The sequence below is a fragment of the Dermacentor andersoni genome, chromosome 7 (assembly GCF_023375885.2).
Source record: "Dermacentor andersoni chromosome 7, qqDerAnde1_hic_scaffold, whole genome shotgun sequence".
Classification (NCBI taxonomy): Eukaryota; Metazoa; Arthropoda; class Arachnida; order Ixodida; family Ixodidae; genus Dermacentor; species Dermacentor andersoni.
In genome coordinates, this window is record NC_092820.1 from 149442045 (window position 1) to 149457340 (window position 15296).

The 15296-nt window shown below is 45.1% G+C and overlaps 1 protein-coding gene across 1 annotated transcript in view; it reads left to right on the top strand.

The window, feature by feature from the left end:
- LOC126533623 (uncharacterized) overlaps positions 1-15296 on the top strand; it is a 26339-nt gene continuing 11043 nt past the window's right edge. The window contains exons 1-12 of the mRNA XM_050180785.3: positions 1-469; positions 582-739; positions 1415-1485; positions 3876-4033; positions 4830-4921; positions 5021-5127; positions 5738-5840; positions 8849-8935; positions 10575-10665; positions 10800-10851; positions 13094-13203; positions 13864-14054. Of these exons, the coding sequence (XP_050036742.1) occupies positions 154-469; positions 582-739; positions 1415-1485; positions 3876-4033; positions 4830-4921; positions 5021-5127; positions 5738-5840; positions 8849-8935; positions 10575-10665; positions 10800-10851; positions 13094-13203; positions 13864-14054 (1536 nt within the window). The 5' untranslated portion in view covers positions 1-153. The remainder of the gene's footprint in view (positions 470-581; positions 740-1414; positions 1486-3875; positions 4034-4829; positions 4922-5020; positions 5128-5737; positions 5841-8848; positions 8936-10574; positions 10666-10799; positions 10852-13093; positions 13204-13863; positions 14055-15296) is intronic.

Genomic DNA, 15296 nt, shown 5'->3' on the forward strand with positions numbered 1-15296 from the left:
CTCGTAGGCTCGTAGTATGCGTTATGGTAGCTGGCAAGAGCTGACTGGTATGACTTCTCGGTCCGCAGTTTTGAACAGCTGAGGTGCCCGAAACGTGTTGAAACGCGGAAAAAGTGAACCGCAGTGCTCTCGCCTTGGCCCTGGCGCTGCAAGATGTCTATGGAACCGCTGAAACTACTATGCAGCCCGACTTCGCTGGAACGGGACAGAGGCTATCAAGAGGCGCAGAGGTATTTGACAACTGCGCAAGGCGGCGATGTCAGAGTCTTCGAAGCGGCCGTGCTCGCCAAGCTGGAGAGCGACAAATCTAATTGGGAATCGACGATAGGCGCCCTCCTGGGCGCCAAGGCGATCGTGGAACATCGGCGCTCCGCCCAGCGGCCCAGCAACGAGCTGTTCAACGAAAGTGTCGCTGGCATTTGCATTTCGTTGGTGGCGGACCCCAACGTTAGCGTGCGTTTGGAGGCCGGTAAGTTTCGGTTATCGGCGGTCGTCCCGAGTGTGCGAGCATTTCGTGGTGGCTCGACTTTTGTAATGCGCGCGATCCTAGTAACACCGTGCTTTCGTAACGTTGTATCTAGGTCACGTATTGGGCACCCTTTGCGCCGTGGACGGCGTCAAGCTGTACGCGAAACATCACAAGGACCTCATACGCCTCATCGAAACCTACTTGGACAAAGACCCGTCGGAGTCCGGTAGCGTTCAGGAGGATGCGAAGACCGAAACCAGCATGTCTTCTGTAAGTACATTTCTATCCCCACCCGCAAAAGAACAAAAATAAGCTTTTAATATGTCCAAACAGCTGCTGCGAACCGAAACTGTATACGCATGCATACAAAATCCATCTTTTTGTTTAATGTATTTACAGCTTTTACTGCGGGCTTTGTGACCCAAGCAGGAAGGTCAAGGTACAAATATAAAGGCACAATGAAATGAAGGCTAGTATAATATTAGAAGGGAAATAAATGATGAAAGAATTATAAAACATCGCTATAAAGAGGAACTAAACTTGGAATGAGACATTCTAAACATAAGTTTCAAGTGATTCAACAAAGTTAAAAGAGTCAAAAAGGTATGGCACTCCATTCATCGATGATTCTTGGTGGTACTTGCAGAACAAGGAGCGAGAGGGGGGTATGATGTACGGGTTTGTCGGGATGCTGAAGGAGTGAGATATGAATGGCTCGGATACAGAGGAAGTTTGCAGTCCAATAACAAAAATAGAAACTTCAGTCGTGAAATCCATTAGCGCATTAATTCACCTATATGTGTAACCAAAGCAACTGTTTTCATTGTGCGAGTCATGTATTGCATGTTGCTTTGAGGATAATGATTGTGAATGCCATTTTATTGCGAGGTTGACACAATTTCCTGGACTTCTGTGTTAAATCTGTGCTGTATCTGTTTTGCTCAGCATGATGGATCCAGCGCTGCAAAGGTTCTACTCAACACCGTTGGCTGGAGGCACCTGGAGACAAGCATAAAGTTAGTAGCACTTGCTAAACATAACTATGTGTTGAAAGCCTCGTGGTGTAAGAAATCGCTTGTATCAGCTGCGTCTAACTTTGCGATGCCCAGAGGGGTAAAATGTCATGAGCATCATAACGTGCTTGGTGTAAAGATGTCACAATCCAAGTAAAGGCATATTGTTTCATGTGCGCAGTAAACCAAAATAGTTAATGGACCATGGGATCTAATAAATGGTGAGCTTACAAGCTGTTTGCAACTGTATCCAGCAAAACTACTCAACATTATGTTGTTAGCACATACAAGTATGACCTGGAAATCTGGGTGTGCATTCTTGGACAATCACTTTTGGCGATACTATCACTTTTATTTGATGTAGTACATGGCCCATTAGATGATTCAAGTGCTTTTGCTTAGCCAGCTAATCAGCTCAATGGTATTGCTCATCCGGCTAATCAATGTGCACCAAAAGGAACATATCCGAAAGTGAGTCTCTGAGAATTAATATGTCCCTTGAATACCAGGCTGCATTCCGAGTCATTGGAGACATTCAGCTTGTTATCGTATCTCATGGTTTGTAAACAGTTGTGGTTTGCTGTATCTTTAACACTTTTGACTGCCAAGCTTTCCATCTTACTGCTCCTGAGCACCTGCTATATTTCTTGTCCTTTTTTGTGTGTTGGTTCAGTGGACATTTCTGGCGACATAGAGGCTTTCTTTCTTTATTTCATTTTTTTTGTCCCCGTATCTTTATGAATTTTTTTGGCTATCATAGTTCAGGTGGAAAGACCTGCCACACTGACCATAGCTTCCAAACGAAAATCCGTTCCAAAAGAAATTCCAAACGAAAAGCCGTTTGCCCTTCTCCTCACGGGCGCCGTGCTCCCAGCCGAAGAGGTGACGTAGATGTGCAAGTGCGCTTACGTACATGTATATGCTGTGACGTCGCTCATAGTGACATATCACTTCGAGAATTATTCAAGGCAACATCTGCCATTCGTGTAATCTGTTGCTTCATAGACAAATTAAATTTTAGAGAAATAATAAAACACACAAACCAAATGTCTGTGTGTTTTTCTTTTACTTCGTATTGTAGCAACAGAGATGTACCTTTATTTCGCCTGCTTTTTGCCACGTTCTTTAGATGCGCGCACAGGTGACGAAACTATGTCATTTTCTACCATGTTCCAGCATGTGATCATGCTCTGTGATTTGCTTCTGTCTGCCTCAGTGTTCTTGTATCACTGACTTCAGGTGTTCTGGTGCACAATGCTCAACACCATGTGCTGTGTGAAATGAGACAAACGCAACAGCTTGCGTGCGACACCATCAGTGGAAGTGTGCTGCGTGGCAATAAAGGGAGGAGAATAAAAATGAAGGCGGAGCCTGTGGCATGCGTCACACGATCCTCGAGCTCCACTATAGGAGAATGCAGGGAAAGAATTTCGCATGCGTAGGCTAGACGAGGCAAGTGGAGAGAACGTTATGTTGGCGGTGATGCTTGCCTCCTGAAATCATGGGTTTGCAGCACTAAAATATTTCTGCCTCGGCTATTAATGAACCAACTTGAAAAATTCTTGCGGTAGAACACTCCCTAGGAAGTACACAACAACTTCAAGCAAATAACAAAAATGTTTTATGTGGCCCGGTAAAGGGCCCTTTAACAGTAATGATGAAGTGATCACCATTTTATTAATCACGAGCAAGATATTTCCAAAATGCACTGTCCATAACGTTTATACGAAATGTTTCTTGTTATAAATGTCATACAATTGCATTGATTCCTGGCATCACTGAACAAACACTGTTCTAAGACATCAAAAAGGGTTTTTCAGTAACTGACACCTCTTGTATGACACATATGATGCACAGATGTGGAAGGAAAACAGATAATGGAAAGTTTTAGCATGTGTGGTATTCAGGTAAACGCAAACGGACTGGGTGTTTTACCGGATGAGCGGAGGCACAAACATAAATGTCCTGCACAGTGCAGCCAACTGGTGGTGCAGAGCTCAGTCAGACAAACAGCTAATATCACAGTAACCAAGTGTATTCTACTTTGCTAGTGTAAATTTTTGGCAACAACACATTACACCGCTGCCAAAAATTTACGCCAGCAGCAAAGTAAAACACATTTGGTTCCTGTGATATTAGCTGCGTTTGTCTGGTTGAGCTCTGCACGATCAGGTGGCTGCACCACACAAGCTGTTTACGTTTGCGCCTCCACTCATCTGGTAAAACGCCCAGTCCACTTGTGTTTACCCGAATACCGGACGCGCTAAAACATTCCAATATCAGTGCAGCATATTCAGTTTCTCTTTCTCGCCACAGTGTTGTCTGTGTCGTAAAAATGCAATGATGTTCTTTAGTACAAGGCCCTGTGAGAATGCTACTTGTTTCTGATTCAGGTGCCTCCAATCTGTTATCGACGGCTGTGGGGCGAGCTTTGAAGAGTTCGTTGACAGCACGCTCCTCGAACTTCTCTGCAAAACTGTGCAACATGTCAGCCGCTTTGTTCGTGAAACAACATTTTGTGTTATCTCATCCCTCGTCACCTGTTGTTCAGGTATGGCTGCTCATGGCGAAATTTTTTTTTATAATCTGTTTCGCAGTCAAACCTGAGGCCGCATTCTCGGCCAATTACTTTTGGGGATGCTTTCACTTTTGTGGGATCTGACGTCTGGTGAGGAAGTGACAGGCGTTCTCTCAGCTGGCTTAGCCGATCAACCTCTGCTGGAACTGAAGTCCCTGAGAATTATTGACCCATAATCCCTGCTCCTGGCTATAACAAACTGGCATAGACAAATTAAAATGCTTTTAAAATGAAAAAATATTTGTTCAGCACATCTAGTATGGTTCAGTGAAGTCAGCCCTTTGTATAGCAAGCGTTTGTTGTTTTCATGATAAAACTAATCCAGAACAGAGTGCACCAACTTTTCACTGAGATTACAAATTGATTGCATCTACTGCAAATTGGTCTATTACAACCTGCCCTATTTAGCGAATTGCTTCTCAGCTTGTTGTCATCCAATGAATGGATTTCTGATGAGTTAAGCCCTTCCAGCACACTGCAGTGAATCCCGCCGTTCTTCTAAGAGTTAAAAAAAGCTCATCCATGCTTTCAGTTAAGCGGGTGCAAGACAGTGGCATTTGAGACCGCCAACTGACTGCCTTAGCTGATGCATGCTTTCATTGTTTTTACTTTGCAAGCTCTAAGCTTTGTTTCTGCCACCGTGATGTCAAAACGACATGGCTTTGGTCTAGTTGGTGGTCCTCAGAATTGAACATGTTGAGTGGGTAAGAACCGCCACGACAGACAACAGCAAAGCATTGAACAGTCCTTGTGTTGTTCACTGTTTCAGCATCAGGATCGAAAAGCCTATTCGCTGCAAACCAGTATGGGAAAAGAATTAGCAAGTGCCTTGCGCTTGGTTTGGCCGACAACTGGAGTCAGGTGAGAATGGTGGTTCTCAACGTCTCCTTTTTTGATCTCAATAGAGGGAACTATTGGGAAAAGAAGAAAACTGCAGCATCTGTTTTGACGGCATTGCAGGTTCGGCTGGCGGCGTCAGAGGCGACCAGGAAGTTCTTGCTGTCCTTCTCCGAGAGGGAACGCGAGCTCTTCTTTCCCGATCTTTTGCCCCAGATGTGCCTTAACAGGTAGCTGTCCTCAGGGCAACACAAAAAAAGAGAAATATTAACCTAGATTCATGGACCACACTTCTGGAATTGGGAATAGGTCAGTGCTACAGTCAGTGGACGTTTGGTACGTGAGAAAGGACGCAAAAGCCACAAGGTTTGGGGTGAAACCATCCTGAAAGCTCTATCCATGCTTACCATGACATCATCAGTTTCTGACACTGACCGCTTGGCGCTTGTTGTGCCATGTTGGTACTAGTTAGCTGTTAGCTAATCATAAAGGATTATGTGTCACTCAGGAAAGGAAGCAATGACGTCGACCTGGCAAATTTTGTGCGTAATGCTGTCCCAAGTGATGTGTTGCCAAAAAAAAAAGTCTCATTGTCTTTCCCATGCAATCTTTATAAATTTCTTTCCAAGCAACTTTCACGGTAACATCCTGTATGCATGCTGCAAAGTTTTCACTTTTGTTGATTAGATGGGCTGAACTGCCATCATTATAGTGAGACATTGTTATATTTGTTGGACCATGCAGATGTACGAGTATTTTTTGAAGTCATTTGTTGAAAACACGACTTTGCCTCTTCTTATTTTTTAATTTGCAGTTGCCATTACTGACCATGCTTTTCAGGTACTACACTGCTGATGGGGTGCGGATATACTCCCAGGAGACATGGCGTCGCATTGCCAAAACAGAAGGCAGGGAGTTGGTTCAGAGGCACATTGCTTGCGTGGTAAGCTGCAAGTTCACGGTATGGTTGTTAGTATGTGTCATACATTTTAAGAGGACAACAAGAACAAATACTAAGGCGGGCTGAATTGACAAATTACTGTTCTAAAATCAAAGCAGGAAATTTGCCAATCTTGCTTAGAATGGCACTTTTCTAAGAGAAAAAGAAAGAAGTAAATGTGAGGGGAGTAGCATCGCCGGGAAGTGTGGAATCGGCACTCACTGATATGTGTCATTTTAGCGATGATTTGTTGAGAATAGCCAGTAATGAGCGAGTTACAGTGCATTTATAAACGAAAAAAAAAATACAACTTAACCACTTTTAATAAATGTTCCTCCAGTGGAATTCGCTTGTACTAGCTCTGTGCGCCACTGTTGGCATTATTAGTTGGTTTTCGGTTCCCTCTCTGTACCACGTTACGAGTCACCAATAGTGGCAGGACATGGCCTCTGAGATTGTTGGCGCTACATAGGTTTCCTGCGTTATGTAACCACTCTTGGAGCTCTTGCTTTAAAGGGGCACTCGAATGCTTTTAAAGCCACCATGTTTTGGTCACGTGTTGCGTTGATTGATGGTTGGAGAGATAAATGCAACAATAATGACAGCAGTAGGCGCATGCAGTTCAAAGTTATTCAGCAAAGAAATTTCAAGATAAAAGAAAAGAAAATGCATGCCTTCAGGTCAAGTTTTGTGCCCATTTGTGGTCAAGTCTCCCATCCCCATTTCTCTCACCCACTGACATAACCACTCACTGCCAATGGTGAGAGCTCCAAGCTCCTACGTAACAGAAGTTGGCACTCCATAGTTGTCTGTTCAATGTTCACGGATTCCGTTGTGCCGATCGTGCCATTACCACGGTAACAAACCAGGTAGAGCTGCACCACGCTATCTTGTTTTCACCTTCGAAGGGAGGGTGGCTGTAAGTAGTGAGCTTCCCTGATGATGACGACTTGGAGGCATGACTGCCACTACCGTTCAAGCATCGTGGGACAGCGCAAGGTCTCTTCTTAGCCTGCACAGGCAGCTTGGCAAAGCAACGCAAGAGAAAATGGTGCATCAACAACAATGCACTGAGCTGAGAAACTTGTATTGCCTGAACAACACTCACGAGTGTACTGCGCATGCTAAACAAGGTGGCGAGGTGAGAAGCTACTAGTGTGTGCACTTCTATGAAACATAAAGCAATGCTGAAAGGCCAGAGGCTAAAGAGCAGACGGCAGTACTACCGCATTACAGTATTACCCTACTGTATTACAGGGAAGCTGTTAGCCTCTAGTTGGTTGGCATTTTTCGCGTTGATGTCCGTGGGCAAAAATGTGCGCCAATCCCAGAGGTAGTGCAATACCGGGCTGACCCGTGGCGGAGGTGAAGCAGGCTTCAAGCACTCGGCAAAGTGAAGTGAAATGTGCATACATTCTTTGGAATCATGCGTGCAACATACAGAACAGCATTCGTTTCAATAAAGAGCAAGCACAAAACAAGAATCTGAACCACATAATTGATGATAAGGTCTCCTGATGACAATGCGAAGCACATAGTGCTCCCCGCACACGTTTCCCGGTAAACATTACTGTTTCATTTCATTTCATTATATGTTGTGCAAGCTGCCGCGGCAGTGGCAACTTCCGACATGGGGAGTGACGTCACTAGCCTTTCGTACATAAAAGAACCAGCCTAGCAACTGATTTCATTGTTCTTGCAGCACTGATATGGGTAGGCAACACATAGTTAGGACTCCTGAGGGACAGCATGAATACGAAGAGTGGCAAAGGGGAAATGAAACGGCAATACAACCTGCGGCAGTGTGCTGTCAAAATTACCATTACTCTATAAACTACCATTACTATACCATTACTCTAAAGCAATAAAGCATTGCATACCCCCTTCAGCAGTTGTGGTTTTTAACAGCTTTGCAGGACATCCAGTTTCGCAGGGCCGGGATGCAGAGTCAGTTTTTTTTCTAGCTGCAGTGTTTTTCTTTTTCTTTTGCGATCATGTCTGTTTGTGTTACAAAAAGTACAGCAAACAGAAATCGACCCAAATCTTCATTTATCACATTTTTGCAGCAGTGCAGTGGTTATTGCAGCTTTGTTTCAACAAATCACAGATGAGCATGTAGTGGTGTCGATTCCTGTGCAAATGCTCTTGTCAGACACCCCTGGGGGATGATGCAGTCGGCAGCGATGTGGTGATTTGTTTGGGTGAATACAATATTAAATATTTAGATGTAAGTGCTTTCACGTGTGCTAGAAGCATCTCTCAACTACCAGTCTAAGCAATCTGCAACAGAAAGACTGTAGCTTAAAATGCGTTTTCGAGGGCCCCTTTAGCAGGCTGTTAGGCATGAGGAAGAAAGGTGCTGCATTCGTTTGTGATTTTCATTGGGACTGAGTCTTTCTCATGGCATGGAACAAATACAAGGATATTTTTTCTAGTCTAATTTCTCCTTACTCCCGCTAGGTTGAATGTTTGCCTGTAGTGTTTCTTTAAGAGTTAATGTACTTATAGGAAGGTCCATGTGAGATATTTTGTTGGTACCATTTGCTTGCTGTTAGGAGAACATTGAGTATAAACTGACTTGTACTTTTTGAAGCACTGTAGCTAACCTAACCTTAATTTTTTTAACAATTAAGCGAGGAACAGCCTATAACTCAGTGCCTTTCAGTCTTGACTTCTGTACATTATAAATTATCTTGCCAAGTGTTGACAGTAACCCTAATCTGTATCCAGAACACGCACATTATGTGCACAGTTAATTGTTTCATAGCCAACTGACAGCACTGCCTAATGTCATAAAACATATCTAGTTCCACTTAGCACTTGCTCAGAGTGATGAAGCCCTTCTCACAGGTTTGTGGCTGAGCTGGTTTGACGTCACCCAGTATGCAGTTGATTCATTGCTGTTCTCTTTCCTTTTTTCATTGTATCATTGACAAAGTGTGAAACACTGCCTTCCTTGGATGCAGCTGGCTTTCTGCACATCTCACACTTTTTCTGTGTCTGCTATGCAGGTCGACTATTATATATCTCAGGCAGCTGCAGAAAACCACGCTGTTCGGGAGGCCGCCTGCGCCTGCATTGCGGAACTTGCCTCCAAGGTACGGTCGCTGCATCAGAGCCAAGTGTGGGTGGTGATTGCACTGTTGCAGCTTGTGAACATCGTCATCTTAGTTTGAGGCGCCAGTCTCTTCGCGGATGAGAGTTTGGATCCCACCGCTGCCACCATGTTGTGTAACTGGGGAACTTAATGGACTAGGACAGATAATTATTTTAGTCTCAGAACCTGCTAGTCATAAATTGGCTATGGGCTTTACCGGTCGTTTCAGAGCACACCCAGTTGTGCCTAGCAGCCCACTGATGACCAACTGGCATGGTGGTGCCGATTATAGCATGTGTGCATATGTAGTATGCATGTTTGTCTGCAGTGCATATATATATCCAAACATTTACTCGAACCTTTTTCTGAGCTGGAAATGTCATTTAAGTTCACGCAATAAATGTAACTGAATGAGTGAGTGAGTGATATGAAGCCAGCGGGTGGTTGGCAAATGTCCTCGGATAAGAGCACTTTGGAAAACGACGACTATGAGGATGGTAGTGTGTGGAGAGTATGTTCAGAACTCGTATCCGCTGCGGTGGCTAAATGGCTGTGGCGATCTGCTGCAAAACACGGCCAGGGTTTGATCAACGGCCACCGAGGCTGCATTTTGATGGGGCCAGCATGCAAAAATTCTCTCTTGAGCTTAGATTTAGGTTAAGGAACCTGTGCTGTTCAGAATTACTTGAAGCCACCACCAATACCATCTCTCATCATCATCCTTGTGTTTCTTTGGGACATCACTCGCTCAATCAGTCAATCAATCAATCAATCAGACCAAATAATAATATGAGGTTAAGAATATTTGACCTGTTTTCAAGCATTCCAAGTCAATAAATGGATGTTGCAATCTGGAATGTGTAGAATTGGTGGCATGTAAATGCTTGTATAGTATAATACACCTTTGACACTGAAAAAGACCTCTGCTGTTGAAGTCACCCTTTTATATAGAAATAGCGTCAAATTAACACCCTTAGCGGTGAAGGATGTGTGTGCTGAATGTCTTCCTTCCCCTCTCGCCATCACACTCATGCCACCTGGTCCACTCTCTCGCCAACTACAGTCAACTACGCATACAGCCTCTGAGAACCGCGCATGCAGCCACGCCTCACTTAGAGCTCTCCGTTCGCTCATGCCGCCACTCTCTCCTCACAACTGTTACAAGTCATTTCATTTCAAGGGCATTCACAGTGCATGTTTTTGTAATATAAGCACTCTCTTATTGTGACTTTATGGTGCTGGCTTTGGTGAACCTACCACAGTGGCTATGGCATTCTGCTGCGCAGCACAAAGTTGTGGGTTCGAGTCCTGGCCCTAATCGCTGCATTTTGATAAAGGTGGGAGTGCAATAATGTGCGTGTACTTAAATATACATTTAATGTTAAAGAACCCCAGGTGGTCGAAATTGCACCACAGCCCCCCACGACAGCATCCTTTATAATAATCCACCTGCAGCTTCAGGACGTTAAACACCGTAATTTGGTTTGCTTTGGTTTTGGTGCCATCGGCAAAAAAGAGGGAGCATCGGTGACATGCTCCGAAGTTCGAGCCTGTGTTGAGCACCTTTAAAGACACTAGGTGGCAGCTCTCGGATATACCAATTAAAACCATCTGTTCTTCCACTTCTGAATTTCTTTCAGATAGCTCACGATGCCGTGAGGCCACATGTATCCCGGCTATTTCAAACCCTCCTCGTTTGCTTCCGAGACCCTTCCTGGGCAGTTCGGGATGGTACGTATGCTTAACGCACTAGTCTTTTGTGCATTTGTCCATGCCCTGTTTAGTTTATGTACTGTTCTGCAACAGTCTCATATATTATCATTTCTTTTTTCTTCCTCTCCCCCCTCCCCCTCCCATGTTTACAGCCGCTTGTCTTGCTTGCGGGAACTTCATGCTGTGCTACCCTGAAGAGTCCAAGTAAGTGCTTTTCTTTTGGGGGAGACGTAAGCTTTTCTTGTGGTCTGTGCGGTGCTTATGAAAAAGACAACAGAAAAGGAAGTGCAAAAGACACATTGTGATCCCCGTTTTTCTTGAGTACTGCACGAATCACAAGATGAATACGTACCAACTTGCTGAGTTTTTTTATCCTACTCATTGAAGTCAAAGTTTGAGGCTTCATTTTTACGCCTCTAGCATAGGAATTGAGGGTTAGATCCCAATTCTTTAAAGTTGGATGCCCGTAATGAGCAGGCCACTGCAGTTTATTTGTCTCAGTCCATACTAAGCTTGAAATGCAAATACTCGTGCCTGACTGAACTGAAGGCAGTTTACTGTCAAGGTCGGTAGTGTGACCAGAAAGTTGGTACCTACCTTGAAAGGGGTAGTGGAGGCTTGTCAACATTGTCGTGTTTGAAGCAGTATTGACGCATATCTTTTAAGTTGTGGGTACTCTATCACACATTACACAAGAGGATGACACTTTGCAAGTACAGCTGAACTTTGATATAACAAACCTCGCTGCAGCAAAATTCACACTTAATAAACTATGTTTGTTTCCTGATCTTAGTTGCATTGAAAACCGTGTATGTTCTTTTGCGATTTAACGAAGTAATTTCATGATACAGTTTCGATTTAACAAATTTTTTGGCCATCTCAGGCATGAACTTGGAGCCTGTATGGCTAGTTCATCTAGCAAAAAAACCATAAAAATGTCAGCCAAGGCAAAAGTTATTGCAAACTTCTTTCTGCATGAAAAGTAGGAGCAGCAAAACCGCCGTCAAAGCGCGTGCGCTGGTACATGGTAGGCAGGAAATATCACTGCGCCATTTGTTACATTGGTAAACAACTTGCAGAGGTAGCGGGGCGCGTGGCAGCTTGGAGCGCTCGGAGAAACGCCAGACCTGACAAAACCTGCTGCGCAAGAGGGATGGGGAGGGAGTGAACGCACGGTAACGTGATCAAGCACACGATGGGGAAGGGAGGAGAAATGTGTGCATCTTCTCCTCTCACGCGTAGACTCTATCCGTGACAAGTGCAAAGGTAGAGTCGAAATATTTGGTGCCCTCATGTGCATTTTGTTGTTCCCACGCATTAAATGTTGGCGGTCACATAATCTCAAGTTTCCAAGACAAGGTTCGAAGCGCTCGCTTGCATCGTGACTGCCAGTTTGTGGTCATCGAGTGAGATCTGTTGATGTTTGCTTGAGCGCGCGTGACACCGATGAAACTACGAACCTTACCGTGTGTAGTTGTCTCTTTGCTATCGTCATCAATGCTCCTTTCTGGCAAAATTGACTTTTCTTTCTTTCTTTTTTGTTCAGGACGAATACTCGCATCTTTTTATGTCTTTGTTTTTATTTTGCGGGCACCGGCTGCGAGCACTAAGTGTGGTTAGCCATAGTGTCCAAGATTCACGGCACTGCGTGACGCAGTGGATGCAAATCTCCGACACCGTGCTCCCGGTGCTCTCTCCACCGCATGCACTGGTGCTCATAACTGCACTATTATAGCCCACCTTCTTGCAACTTGTTCATAAGCACTTACTGACAAGATACTGTCCACCAGGAATGCTCTGGGCATTTGTGAAGTTGTTTTTAATGCTGAAACTTTGAAACCTCGAATTAACGAAATTCACAATTTAACGAAGTTTTTTGCTGCAAGTAGAAATTTGCTCTTTCGAGGTTCGACTGTACTATAAAGGTTGGGAAACATAAGTTAGTTATATCAATTTCATATTTAAGTTGGCTCTCGAAATGCAACACCTGGCATTGTTGGCATCATCGCGACGTCATGCTACAGAGAAAAGTAAATAAATAAATGAGAGTGCTCGCATGCATTTTTTTTTTCTTTCTGAGCTCGCATGCGGGAGTCGCAGGGATATGAGGAACAGAGCAAGCCAGTGTATCATGACATCATGCTGCATCTACTCCTTGTACCAAAACCAAAACTGGTTTATGGACAGAAGTACTACAGCGAATTGTTTAAGGTGCTGTGACATTTACCGGCATCTTTCCCAGGGTTTATAGTATTCAGACTTTCATTTCATGTAGAAAGATGACAAGTAAAAAGTGTCGTGTCAGTGCTCCTTTAAGAATGCAGGAGTGTGTGAGTGACTTTTGCCGAGGTTCTTGGGGTTTCAGTGTATCAATAGCCACTTCACCCGCTGCACGAGTTGAGACCAATGCGTGTTCCACCACATATTTAAAACTCTCTCCCTGCAGGGCATCTTTCAAGACCGTCTACCCGTTGTTCTTTAACAACCTGCAAGATTGCATACCGTCAGTGCGGCAAGGGGCTGCGGCTGCTCTTGCCAATGTCGTCAGGGCTTACGGTGCGTACCTAACCTTACTTAACCTCGCTTATAATTAAGTTCTTGAACCTTGCTTCTAAACATATATTTTGTAAGACCACGGGAATAGAGCACTGTAGCCAGAAAACATATGCAAACATTCTAATAGGGACGTTGTAACCAGGAATACATGTTAGCTAGAGAGATACCACATGTTGAGAGAAAAACACATCCTGTTGGTGTTGATCTTAAAAGTAAATTGCAACAGTGGAAGGATTTGGTCTGTGTATGAAGTGTTCATTGACGCAGCTACGGTGTGCCATAAGAAGCATCAGTGCCCACCTCTTTGTTTTGCACATCACTCGCCGCCTGCGTGCGTAATGAACTTAGGGTCAGTTGTGTGGTCTGATTGGAATTAGAGATTGCATACTGTGAATACACAATTGTAATCCAACCACCAATCCAAAACTTGCATGTTAGTCTGTCCTGGAAAGCTCACAACAGATTTAAATTTAGAGGTTGTAGCGAATTTCTGGCCCAGACATCTCGCTCGCTCTTTTGATACGTGACATCTGTCAAACACTCGTCTCTAGCGGCAGCGTTGCACACACACACACGCTTGTTCAGCTCTCTCGAGGTCTCCTAACCACAGTCTCGAGGAAGGCCTGGCTCCAAAATTGGCAACGCGCTCACTCTCTGCAGGCGAAGAAGCCTTTCAGGTGGTGAAGGCCAAAATCACGGAGGGCCTTGCCGGCGTGGCCAAGCAGCCAGCGGAGACCATCCACTACAAGGAGATCCAGGGCTGGGGCTCCGGCGGGAGTAGTGGTACGCCTAGCATCAAGGCCATCAAAAAGCTTCACGACAACGACCCCGCCCTGCACACTAACCAGCCGGTATGCGCTGCACACAACATTCATTCCTTGCCTTTGAGCGTTCTTTGCCTCAATCAGTCGCTTTGTGCCTCTGGTGTCTCTGGCAAGTTCTTGGTGCACTACCTTAAGGAGTGATGTATTCTCCCAAGGCCCGAAGACAGGTCAGGGACCTAACTGCTTTTGCAAGTTGCTTCTTGTTACCGATTGGGTATATTAGGAACATGAGAAAAAAAGCATTTTCTTGCTGTTTAACCCTTTCGCTGTCACGGACGTACCGGTACGTCATCGCGCTTCCCCCCCCCACGGTGTCACTGACGTACCGGTACGTTCTCTATCGTGCGTTCAAAATTTCGTGCCTGAGCGCAAAGCTGGCGCTCCTGAATTGGCCACGCCATCTGTTGACTCTTTCTACAAGTTCGTATATTCTCCCCGACCTGTGTTAACCCATGTATTGAAGAGTACGGTGCGACTGCCACTCCCCACTTTCTCTTTGCTGAGTGGCGCGGTGGCTCCGCGTTCGCTGGATCACGCGTCGCGCGCGTGTGGTTATGGGTTCAAGGGTTGTTCTGCCATCTCCGCTGGTTTGAAGGTTTTTATTTTTCTTCTGTTGGTGTGTCTGCTATGCCGCGTCAAGTTCAGGCGCACGTGCCGTTGCCTCTCCGAAAAGAGTGACTCGATTGCTGCTTTCGCTCTCTCTCGCCGAACCCTCGCTTCCGACTTGCAGCAGTAAATGTAAAGCCCTTCGAACTTTGTTTAGCGTTTTTCAATCTCCCTCTGTCTTCTTGATCACGCAATGTCCCATTTCTCTCCGTTGTGCGGGCGACTCAAAGCGCATCCTCCCAGCGCGCGGTTACTTTCGGATGGCTGAGAGCGCGGGACCTTCGTCTGCTCATTGGTGCGGTGGCTCAATTCCGATTTAGAATACGAGCCGAGCTCGGATTCGGACTCGGACAGAGTCGCATGCGAGGAAGAGGGTTCCGCATCGTCAGATTCGGATGTTGAACGGATTTTATAGTCAGGCTGATGATGATGATGATGTTTACTAACAGCAGCTGCAGAACACTGAAATGTGCATATAGCATTGACTACGTTATTTGTATACCAATCATAATCAAAAATAAATTGCTATGTTCATTCCCTGTTATGCTCGTTCCCTGTAACCAAGCCGACACTGGGGGTGCGTCACGGCCAGAAAGGTCCGACAGCGAAAGGGTTAAATACCACTGTTGGATGATGAGAGTACAATCTCCATGTACCTGGAGT